The 12,111-nt window shown below is 52.3% G+C and overlaps 1 protein-coding gene across 2 annotated transcripts; it reads right to left on the bottom strand.

Moving 5' to 3' along the window:
* Positions 1 to 1,600: 1,600 nt before the first annotated feature.
* A3galt2 (alpha 1,3-galactosyltransferase 2) lies at positions 1,601 to 11,606 on the bottom strand. Of its 2 annotated transcripts, none has more exons than XM_075945393.1 (5): positions 11,245 to 11,606; positions 5,374 to 5,457; positions 5,131 to 5,220; positions 4,723 to 4,860; positions 1,601 to 2,666 (listed from the first exon to the last, which is right to left on the bottom strand). In XM_075945393.1, the coding sequence occupies exons 1-5, from the start codon at positions 11,295 to 11,297 to the stop codon at positions 1,979 to 1,981; spliced, it is 1,053 nt and encodes a 350-aa protein (XP_075801508.1). In that variant the 5' UTR covers positions 11,298 to 11,606; the 3' UTR covers positions 1,601 to 1,978. The 2 variants fall into 2 exon arrangements, with proteins under 2 accessions (XP_075801508.1, XP_075801509.1); XM_075945394.1 differs by lacking the exon at positions 11,245 to 11,606 and adding an exon at positions 6,741 to 8,423.
* Positions 11,607 to 12,111: the final 505 nt, after the last annotated feature.

Genomic DNA, 12,111 nt, shown 5'->3' with positions numbered 1-12,111 from the left:
AGATGCACTCAGTAAGGTCAGAGGTGAAAGGGGCAGGGGGAAGGGGATGCATCCCGTCCTGGGGCCCAGGGTAGTGTTAAACAATGTCAAAAATCTCTTAAAATTACTGCCAGTGTTAATGATAAGATCTTTGAGCCCTTATCATACCTAGCATTCCCTCCGATGTCCACTGTCCTGTAAATAATCAAAGTCGTAGGGGAGGGGGCAACTTGACTCCCCCCTTAGCAGATGTCAGAGCCTCTCTCGCCGCTCAAGCAAAGGGCTGGCGGACAAACAGCTCTCCAGAGTGCCCTCGTGCCCGCAGCAGCCATCTCGCACAGCCCACAGACACCTTGAGAAGGCCACACAACAGTCACAGCTGGTGACTGGCTCCTGAAGGCACAGCCTTTATTTACCATGGTTATCTGAAACAGACTTTTTGCCGTCAAAGCCTTTGTGAACTCTAGAAGACTCCGTAACCTCGCGGAGAGGAGATCTAGCAGAAGGGGCTGTGAGTATCATGGAGAGGTAAGACTGGGTTTTATGGCTATAGAGTTAGATGTTCAGCCACTCTTAGTGAGCCAGTAGGAGTGGGGGTAGGGAAGACGGATCAGGCTCGCCCCTGCTACTTCCCTGACATTGCACTGTTAGGTCTATAAAAGGCTTTTTTTGAATGGTCTTGCCAGCGTTTAAGGGTGAGGGCTGATCTCGTAACACGAAGAACACGTTAGCATAGGGACAGCTTAGCAGTGGCAAAGGAAGAGGCAGCAGGAGTTGGCCAAGGGGTCAGCAGGCCAAGCGACACCAGTGACAAGGCAGCCAACTGCTCGGGAGTTGAAGGGGAAGTGCTCACTGGGCCAGCCAGGCCAGCTGCAGAAGCAGAAGCCAGCAGCCTGCTTTACGGTGAAGGAAGAGGCGGTTGAACAAGAGGGACAGCAGAGGCTGAGAGGATGAAGAGCTGAAGCCCAAGAGAGGAGACACGCAGGCTCTGGTCACAGGAATGGCTCTAGATAGCGGTCAAGCCTCAGATAGTGACGGCTCAGTGGCTGACACACAAGTCACTGGCAAGGTCTGGGGACCCTGATACCTAATCCCACTGAGAAGCTATAACTGAGACAGGCCTTGACCCCAAGGCCTAGGAAAAAAAGGTGTTTTTGTTTGCTTTTTTGAGACAGGTTTCTCTGTATAGTAGTCCTGGAACTTGCTTTGTAGACCAGGCTGACCTTGAACTTACTGAGGTCCACCTGCCTCTTCCTTCCAGCTGCTGGGATATAAATGGAGATTGCACTTCCATGTCCTGGCCACCCAGGCCTGGGTAATTACACAAAAACTATATTAATTACAACACCGTTTGACCAAGGGCTCAGGTGTATTCCTAGCTAGCTCTTACATCTCAAATTAACCCATTTCTATTATTGTATATCTTACCGCCAGACTCCTGGTTTGTTACTTCATATCTTGCTTCTTGGGTGGCTACCGCGGCATCTGCCTGACTCCGCCTTCTTTCTCCCTGAATTCAGTTTAGTTTTCCCGCCTAGCTATATTCTACCCTGCCATAGGCCAAAACAGCTTCTTTATTAACCAATGCTAATAAAACATATTCATAGCATACAGAGGGGAATCCCACACCACTGGAATTAAAAGTGTGCACTGCTGCCGCCCGGTCCTAGGTAAAAGGTTTAACACTAGGAAGCTCCACTCGCGACTCCTGCCTCCCGCCTCCTTATTGCTGTGGCTGCTGCTGACAAACACCTGGGATACAAGAGCTGCCAACGTAGATTCTGGGGAGAAGAGCTTCCTCTCGCTTTTCCGTAATTTGTATCTGGTTAGAGCATAGGGAGTCACCAGCCGGCCAGCTGTTGGTAACAAGGTCTCTAGGCCCCAGGAACAGGAACCTCTTTTCAAGACCTCTGAGTTCCAAAGTCCCTCTTCCAGAGGCACTATAACCAGTTCTAACTGGCTTCATGGTCTTGAAAGATGCTGCCGCAGGGGGAACGCGCTAGTTTCGCACCAGTGCATACTCCTTGGGCTCCCAGAGCAGGCGAGGGGTGTGGATCTCTGTCCTCCAGCCAATTTGCAGATCCCAGCAGAACTCAGGCGACAGCACCTTGGTGGGCTTGTTCAGCCAAAAGAACTTGTTGAGGTGGCTCTCGTCGTGCCAGATCGCCTCGATGCCACGCTCACGGTCCAGCTGCTGGCCAAGCGCACAGTGAGCCGTCAGCTTGCGCAGTGCCGCCACACTGCCCCCGAACAAGGCCGCGTGGTAGTAGAAGTCGCCCTCGCCAAACAACAGGGCAGCAGCGGATCGCTTGTCCCGCTCATAGGGCAGCAGCCACCGCGGCCAGTGGTAGTGCCAGGCATGCAGCTGCGCCACCAGATCGGCCAGTGTCTCGGGCCCGAAGTTACTGGTGAAGTGCTGGTCAACGTCCAGGCAGAAAACATAGTCAGCCTCTTGCCCCAGCTGCCCTCCCAGCGCCTCGTGTAGCGTGCGCATGCGCGCCATGGACACATCCTGCCAGCGGTTCTCTTGCTGCACACGTTCCACCCGCAGCAGGCGACCCTGGCCCAGCGTCATGTAGGGCACTGCTTCCGGGCGATCAGTGAACACGTAGTACACCACGCTCTGACCCACCATGAAGTGCTGCTCTGCAGAGTCCAGGAAGTGTTCCAGGTACTTCTCCAGGTACCTGCCAGGCGGTCAGGCCAGGGTCAGTCCCGCCCTGCCCACACCCGGCCCTGCAATCCCAAATCTCCAGCCTTGAGATGGTGAACTAAAGGGTACTGAAAGCTGTCTACCACCTCCGCCTGGAAGAGATGCGTCGCCCTGCCCTGTTCCCTTAAACTATGCCCTCTGTCTGACTCCTCTGAGCCAAGAGGAGACTGGCCCACCCTTGGAGGACAGGAGGTGCTTGCAGTACTCTGAGCCGGGACCAGATGTGGCTATGATGCAGGGAAGCCTGGGCTGCTTAGGTTTATTTTTGCCAACTTGTCACAAGTCGGGAGGTGTCTGGGAAGGGGAAACGTCAATTGAGAAAAGGCCACCATCAGATTGGTCTGTAGGCAATTATGTGGGCGGGCCTAGCCAACTATGGGTGGGTCCACCCTTGGGAGGATGGGCCTGGGGTGCGTAAGAAAGCAGGCTGCGCAAGTCCGTGGGGAGCAAGCAAGTAAGCAGCATTCCTCCATGGTTTCTGCTTCAGTTCCTGCCTCCTGGTTCCCCTGAGTTTTTTTTTCTTGGTGGGCTACCTAGGACTGTAGTAAGATGAAATAAACCTTTTCCTCCCCAAGTTTTTTTTAACCTTGATGTTTATCACAGCAATAGAAAAGTAAATTAATATAAAGCCATTGGAGTGAGGGGCGTTGCTGTGTCTCTAGCTGTTGGTCTCCCTGTTGAGACTCATACACCTGGCAGGGAAGAGCCCTTCCTGGGAGGTCCTGAATTCTTACCTATAGCAATTTAATTTAAGCCACAATGTTTGTGGCCATTCTTCACATGGACAAGCAGAGTGCTCAGAAATACTGACAGTTTGCATCCCTGGTAACCCAAGACAACAACCAGAAGTTTGGAACAAGGCTAATGGTCTGAGCATTTGCCACGGGGCACACACTGCTAAGCCCATGTGCTGTTCTTTAAAGACCTGTAGTCACTTGAACAAAGATACTAAGTGAGCAGCTCTGTCCCCTTTGTGCTTGCGCCAGCCCTCTGGATCCGTGTGTTGCGATGACTCTGTTGACTGTCTCCCCTTTATGTTGGGTTTGGGACACAGTTGGAGAAACCCTGAACAGTTTTTTGCCTGGGTTTTTGGGTTTTTCTTCCTGGGCATTCTCATCTTATGTCACAGGAGGCTCACCCACTGCCCAGCCTGTCCTGCACTCCACTGCTCTGTGGCTTGGGGTTGTAGGTCTGACCCTATATCCAGCCAGGAATCCCCTTTGCACCCCTTTGGATGGGAGGGCAGGGCCCTGCCTTTTGTCTCTTTCGCCTGCCTAGCTCCTCTCTACCTGAGGCCCACCCTTTATCAGCCTCACCTGTGAAGATCTTGGCCTCCTCAGTTACCTGCTTCTGGGGCTTCTCCCTTGACAAGGTCACCACCGTTGTCTTGCCTCCAAAACGTCCCTGTGTCACTATGTGAGACCCTTCTTCATTCAGCTCGCTTGCCCTGCTCGTCCACCCACCAAAGGGCCTACCTCACTCAGCTCTGTGACCCGGCAATTACCGCAATTATCCGTCTGTCTGTCTGTCTGCCACTCTCCAGCTCCTTCCACCCTCGTGGCTTTCTTTACTTAGCCTGGAGTCATTCCGTTGTAAATTCCTGAGCTCCCCACCCTTCTCCCTCCACCAGACTTCCCTGGCAAAGCCCTGAGCTCCCCACCCTTCTCCCTCCACCAGACTTCCCTGGCAAAGCCCTGAGCTCCCCACCCTTCTCCCTTCACCAGACTTCCCTGGCAAAGCCCCAGGTGTGTCACCTACACCGAGAACCTTCCTTTAGCCAGGTGCTAGCTCCCCTTCTCCTCGTTAGCCTATAAAGGTCTTTTATGCCCTCACTACAAAGCCAGTGTTTCCATCTGTGCCAGACCTACCCCACCCCAGGCTTGTTCCTTTTTAGAAGTAGTTCTGAGCCCCCAAGAGTGCGAAACATTGGATGGAGCCTGTATCTGCAGTAGGAGTTTCTATGGCTCCCTGTCTGTGGACACATCCTCCTGTTCACCACCTAGAAGGACGGTCCCCTCCCTGTGTCTTACCTGCCTACAGCAAAGACAGTCAGTCCAATGGTGAGGTTCTGCTGTCTTGCCTCTTGCTCGGCTACCTGTGGGTCGAAGGTACCATCCCAAATGATCGGTGCCGCCCAAGAGGTACAGGTCAGGACTTCAGGCCGGGCCCTGGTCACGAGCAGGAGGAGTTAGGAAAGACAGTTCTGCTCACTGCTTGATCCCTGCTTGTTGCCATTTGCCCATTGCTGGGCACTCGGGACCCACAGACCTGTCCCCTATGAAACCCTAGTTTAGAACCAACCAAACACAGACTGGGTGATGTCTGACCTGATGGCACCACCCCTGGCTTCCCAAGGTGTGGGTGAGAAGAGAGTGGAGACCTGGGGCAGACCTGTGTAGCTTGCGGACATTCTTGGTGGGAGAATGGTGACGGCTTACCAGTGTCGCAGGACACCTGTGAAGTTGTCCCTCAGCAGAGGCATTGTGGCCCTAGGGCAGATGCCCATGGGGATGAAGACTTCTAAGGACCTGTAGGCATAGTAAACAGGAGGGGACATTTGGCATGTTCTTTGTTTGGTAGGAGAGTCCATAGGAAATTTGCGTAGGCTAAGCCAGCTACCACCTTCCTTCCCTCCAGGAGGCCCTTGGAAAGATCATTTTAACCCTGGCCTGGGGGAGTACCTGAGACTACCGAGCCTGTATAGGTACAGGCCTAAGACGCCAAATGCAGTCAGGAGGAGCTGCCACAGGAGTCTCTTCTTGGCCCTAGGGTGAGAGGAGTAGGGGAGGACTTCAGTGACATCCTTCCACCGGAGAAACCATGCCTCATTTCCCTGCTTCATTTGGTTTCTGAGTAGGAACCTATTATTATTCTAGTCACACAGCACAGACATTCAGGAAGGATTCAGGGGACTGCCTGGCACAAACCCTTCTGCAGTTCTGCGTGGAGGTGACCAACGGCATCAGTGTCTCCCGCATCCTTCCAGGGATGGTCTGTGAGAGGAGGCCCACACAGGCATTGCAGCAAGAGCCCCTTCTTCCTCTGATGTCCCCACAGATGGCAGCACAGGGGACAATCTGTCCTACACCCTGCAGGTTTTGCTGACTATGGTATTTTTCCGATAATATACAACACATATTATACCTCGGAGTTTAAAGACTTACCGTGCTGGGGATCAAACCCAGGGCCTCACACATTAGGCAGCTTACAACCACTGAGCCACACGCCTCCGCCCACCATCTCAGTACTTGAAGAAGCTCTTTAAACACCCCTTCCCCAGTTGCCCCAGGATCTAAGGAGTAATGAGTCTGGACCGTTGCTTTGAACAGCAGTGTGGCAGGGTATGAGTCAGATGGGCTTGGAGGATAGGAGCATTCAGGTTTGCTGTGCTTACTGAGCTGGGGTGAGGCCTATCTTGTGCGGGGCTGGGGGCGGGGGGAGAGCCCAAGAGGAGAAAGGATTTGTGGTTTGGTGGCTGGAGTGGGGAGCATGGCGGTGGTGGCCTGTTCTCCTAGGACTGCTACTCCTTCATTGAGCTCTAAGGTCCTGGCTTGGAGAGGGTGGCCTTAGTTAGCTGTCTTCTGTGAGAGCCCCATAGTGAAGAACAGATATGGAGAGCACTCTGGGGACACCTTTTATTAGCATGCTGGCCCTCTGGGCATCAGTCTTCATCAGTGAGATGGAATAACGGGAATAGCACCCTCGGAGACCGAACCTGAATTTGGAGTCAATATCAGCTAGATGACCGGACTCACAGAACTTCAGCTGCTAAGGGCACTCAGTGATAGGCCACTTCCTGCTATGGCCTCTTCCTTCTGACAGTCTCTCTCCCTCTCTGCCTGCCCTGTAACTCCCCACTGCTTCCTAAGGTCTCTTTCAGGAAGGCCACTTCCATATCAGATTCCCTTAACTCTTGGACTGGCTCCACACCTTTTGAGCCTAGGGTTTACTCAAAGAGCCCGCCTTATGCAGATGTGGGTACCCACAGGGTGACTTAAGCCAGAGACCTGCATGCAGCCTCACCCCTCCCTCCTCCACGCTCACCTACCTTGGTAGCGCCCAGATTGGCGTCCCTTGGCCTCTTTGTCTCTGTCCTTCCTGTTTTCTGTAGCCTCCATGTGACCTTAGCCAGCTCAATCCCCATTCCGCCCCTAGAGCCATCTCCTAAAAGACCAACTTCCCTCAACAGTGTTTGTCAAACCAGCAGCTAAATCCTCAAAGGGAGAAAAACACATTTAGTAGGCAAATACATGGAAAAACATTCACCTTTACTAGTAGGCAAAGACATACAAATTAGAACCCAGGACAGGTTTTAGGTTTTGTTTATAAAATGATCACAAAAACAAAACAAAAAGCAGGCAAGCTCAAGGAAAGCTATGACGCCAGGCTGCCAGCATACAGAGTGGGAAAGGGGGCTCCTGGCCTGCTGGTGGAGTCTTGGCCTTTTGGGCAGCTACTTAGCTTTCCGTCCTTGCCCCTGTGGGTTGCAGCCCCAGGTCAAGCTGTTGGTCAGTGTCTACTTGGCTATTATTTTGGCATCATTGGTCACAGTGTGGCCAAGCTTTCTGCTAGGTCCAAGATGTCAAGGTGGATGAGCCGGTAGGAAAGGCCCTGTCTTCAGGATGGGGAGTGGGGATGATGTGGTCACACTGAGGAATGTGGAATGAGGACAGAGCCCTGCGCAGTGAATCCTGGGAAGGACTGCACAGGACAGCAGCCTGGAAGGGGAAGCAGGAAGCCAGGGGCTTTCCGGGACTTCCTGGAGGACTGGACCTGGATTTGTAAACCTGGCTTCAGAAAACTACAAGCTATTTCGACAGGGATGCGGGGAAAGGCAGCCTCCTGGAAAACACCGGTGTACCCAGGGGACTCCCATTAAAGAAAGGTTTTGCATGGGGGTGAGTGGGTGGTATTGGCGCAACTTCATACTTAGACTGAACTCTGGTTCTCGACATGGTGACTGGGTGGCAGGCATGACTATAGACAGGAAACCCAGTTAGGGCCCAGGAGTTATTGGGGTGTGAGGCCGAGCATTGCTGCTGAGTGGGGAAAAGTAGTGAGGGGCTGGAAAAGGATGGGCAGAGTGTGGCCATCGATGGCAGAGACATCTGGATCTGGATCCAAGGGTCAAACTGTGTCTGGTTGGGAGGTAAGGTCTAAACTCACCAGAGGGTTCTGGGGTTCACCAGAAGAGCAGGCATGTCATGGGAGAGAGCACGGAGGTGGCAGAGGCCAGGCCAGGTGCTGGGTATGTCCGTGTCCGGTGAGGGGCGGAAGCCGATGTTAAGGGGGAGCTTGTATAAATAAAAGGGCGTAGAAGAGTATGGGCAATTTTCCTAAAGCTGGGCTATAAAGAATAGACAGATGGACGCGGAAGATACAAAGATTTGCAGTTGACAGACAACTGCCACCACACCTGGCTAACACCGGCCTTTTTTTTTTTTAAGTGGGTTCTGAGATCAAATTCAGGTCTTCATAAACTGCATTGATTTTTTAAATGAAGGAATAGAGAACAGCTCCCACTAACTGCAAGATAAAGTCCACATCTTCTCGCAGAGCTGAAGGAGCTTTCGAATCATGGCCTGTGCACTGTGGTGCACATCGGTGTCACCCCTTCCTGTCACGGGATCTCCAGTCTACACAGCAGACAGCCCAAGAATGTCTGAGCAGGACTCGAAAAAGCACACGCCGGCTGGTGGAATGGTGGTGGTGCTTGCTGCTGCGTCGAAGGGAATGAGAGGGGGGACTGACTCCTCCTACAGGTTGTCCTGACCTCCACGTATGCACTGTAGCACGCTCATGCGCACATGCACGTGCGCACACACATGCACACACACAATAAAAAAAAAAGGAAATATGACTTTGTAGGGAGGAGGGGACTAAGAAGAAGAAAGAAGACAAAAATGAGTGAATTTTGATGACAGGTCTGTCTGAGAGCACCGTAGTGGAACCTGATGTTTTTGTATGCTCGCAAAAAACAAACAAACAAACTAAAAAACTAGCTAATAGGAAGCGGTAGGAAAAAGATATGGACATACGCAAGCCAGGCAGGGTCTGAGTGACAGCACCGTGTGTGTCTAACAGCGGAGGTCAGTGTGGCCAGTGAGAGTGTTAATGGGTGCATGCACATTGGAACAGAGACCAGACCAGACCTCCATGAAGAGGCAGGTCTCACGTCTATGGGCAGAGCCTCTCCCCTAGTGTGTCGTGTGCCTACAGGTGTGCTCCCCCCCCCCCAAGAGCTGTATTCGTGTTTACTGGAGAATGCTAGGAGAGCAAAACCCCCTAGGACATATGTGATACATGCAGGAGACTTTACATTTCCTAATGGCCACATTAAAAAGGTGAAGATGAAATTAATTTTTACCAATTACTTTGATTTACGCCAACCTACCCAAAATGTTCTTTTAATGTGTAACCAGTATGAAAACTGACATATTTCCTTGCCTGTTTTGCCAAAGTCTAAGCACTAAATCTAATTTCTATTCAACTTAATACAGCACACTGCGGGAGCTCAGCTGCTGGCTGCTATATACAGATTATACAGGTGGATTTAGGGGGACACTCCAGATTGGTAATGGTGGTTGAGAAGTTCCAGGAAGAGAGGTGGGGCCTTTTAAGATTGTTTTCGACTCAGTGCCCTTCAATTGGGTCCATCCCTGCACAATAAGGCCCCACCACTGTTGATCAGTGCATGACTTCCGAGATGTACCACACTGTATTGCCAACCCTCTGGCTGGGCAATGGCCACAGCTATCTTGTATCCCCCCTAGACTGCTGTCTGCCCAGATGTCCCCCCACACACTTCAAGCAAGCTCACAGCATCTCAATCTGCAGTTTGCATGTTCGGGCCCACCCCATCCCTTCTTTCCTGCTTGCTCTGGCCCCAGAACCGGTCTCCCTTTACAATGGCTGTCTGCCTCCTGTTTCCAAGCAGAAGCTCCCCTCCCACCTGCCTGCTCCATCCTCTCCAGTTCACTGATTTACATCTGGATTTGTGGGGAAACTTCCCAGTCAGGCTACTGGGTGCCAACCTTCAGCCCCCTATGAAGCTTCCTGGGTTTCCCATGACTCACTGGGATTGTCACCCCAGGGACAATCTTTGCCATAACACCTTTCCCTCCTGTCACTCACTCGTCTTCCAGTTCCTTGACATCTGGTCCCCCTTCCTACACCTCTACCTTCACCAAACTTCCCCGTTAGCCCTTGCCTAACCCTGTCTGCTCTAGGAACTCTTTACTGCCCCAGTAGGCTTTAGAGTCTTGGCACCAAGTTCCAGAACCTGCCTCATAATTGGCGACATTAGCAAACATTTGTTAGAAGTGAATGAAGTAATGAATTGTGGCTTTAACGTCACGTTCTTTTCCCAACTCGTTACTCCTTCGCCTAAAACTCCATTTGCTCCAGAAGTCAAGTCTCTGCTTATTCCTCATCCTGGGCACTGATGGGGCTGGACACTTTGCAGAGAACATTCCCAGGTCTCGGTGAAGTCTGACCACAGGGCCTGGAGAGGAATCTGGACGCCCCCATTCCATCAGTGAGGAGACAACTGGGTCTCCATGCCCCCATTCCATCAGTGAGGAGACAACTGGGTCTCCAGTGAAAACTATTCGCTCAGGAAGTGGCTGTAGGTGCTGGGGCTGAGCCTTGACGGACTCAGTGTGACTCCAGCTCCTCTCACAAAGGTCCTTGGATCCTGAGTGCCATGTCTCCAGCTAGCGTGGTTCCTGAGAAGCCTGCCCCTTCCCACTTTGTCCGCAGCCCCCTCGGAACGCTGGCAGCCTTGCGGCGGAAGGAAAGGCTAGCATGGACTTCAGTGTCCCCAGCGAATGCCAGTCACCTCGTCCTCTTACACACCAGAGTGGGGGAGCCAATGATTATGGCTCCAGGGCACCAGGCCTTAGTGTGGGCATCCAGGCAGAGCTGGCCTGAGTGGCCCAAAGGACTAGGTGAGGGAGGGTGCTGGGACCCAGGCTGGGGTGGGATGCCTGTGGAGATCTACCATCCTTCCCCTCTTGGGCACCAGTTTCGAGCTTTACTCTCAAAGTGTCTGCATGACCTGACATCAGTCAAGACTTTGCTGAAGGACCTGTGGGCTCCAGCTCATTGAGAACACAGCTCAGTAGCTCCTTAAGCTCCATTCCTCTGTCCCTTTCCCTGCTTTCTGATGGGGGGAGGGAGTGTAGCCTTAGGCCCTGGATTTCTGCCTCACCCTGGGGACAAAGGAAGAAGGCTCTCCTTAGCTTCCCTCTCCTTCCTCCCTCTTCCCCCCCCCCACCTTTTTTTTTTTTAACTTCCAGACAGGGTTTCTCTGTGTGTAGAATCAGCTATCCTGTAACTTGCTACATAGACCAAGCTGGCCTTGAACTCACTGAGATCCACTTGCCTCTGCCTCCCCGAGTGCTGGGATTAAAGGTGTGCCCACTGCCTCTGCCATCACCACGTCACCTCTTGTTCTTGGAGTCACGTTTTCCCTCAGCAATTCTACCGAGTGAGCCCCTCTCGGGTGAATCAGCCTGTACCAATACCCAGCAGGCACTGAACCTACTCACTTGAGTCCCTTGAGAGCCATTGGGAGGAACCAGTTGTCATGAAATCTCTTCATCCAAGAGAGGTTGAAGAAATGACATTCGCAGTAGAAGTGACAGACAAGGTATGGGGACAAAGCAATTCCTTCTGCCTCCTAAGCCACATCACAGAAGCAATCTAGGTTGTAACGCCAGCCAATAAATCCATTAACCTGGAGGTGAGGTTTACCATCAATCCTAGGGTGGGGTGGGGCTGGCAAGTCCCTTGGGGCCAATCATTTAGAAGGAGTGGAGTGGAGGCCAGACTGACCCACAGAAGACCCAAGACCTAAGGGTCTTGTTTCCGGGAGGGGCTAGAGTCAGGGCTGTAACAGATTTGCAGCATCTGTGACGCAGGATATTGCATTCCCACCCAGGGAAAGCTGTGTGCAGCACTCACCACCAGTTTACGTCAAAAAGCACTGGGCACTGTGACTCTGGGCAACTTCACTCCGTGTGGAGCCCTCTGCTTCTCCAGTAACAAGGGTGCTCATGCCTGTCCCCAGGTTAAGAGCCACATCAAATCATGGCTGTGTAGCTTACACGGGCAGTGTTAATTTTACAAGTCAGGGTTTCTCAGAGTAGTCCTGGTTGTCCGGGAACTTGCTCTGTAGACCAGGCTGGCCTTTCACTCAGAGATCCACCTGCTTCTGCCATTGAGTGCTGGGATTAAAGACAAGCACCATCATGTCTGGCAGAAAAAGTTTTTTAAACTGTGGGTCATGACCAAACAGTTGTGAAAGTCTATGTAGTGTCAATACCAGGAACAAATAAAAATTTAACAATGTAGCCTTCAAATTTACAGTAGCAGCCAGGAGTACTGCTCACCCCTCTAGCACTCAGGAGGCTGTG

Source organism: Microtus pennsylvanicus, chromosome 13 (assembly GCF_037038515.1).
Source record: "Microtus pennsylvanicus isolate mMicPen1 chromosome 13, mMicPen1.hap1, whole genome shotgun sequence".
NCBI classification, from domain to species: Eukaryota; Metazoa; Chordata; class Mammalia; order Rodentia; family Cricetidae; genus Microtus; species Microtus pennsylvanicus.
The sequence above is the reverse complement of the archived record's forward strand: the minus strand, read 5'-3'. Positions and strand labels throughout refer to the sequence as shown.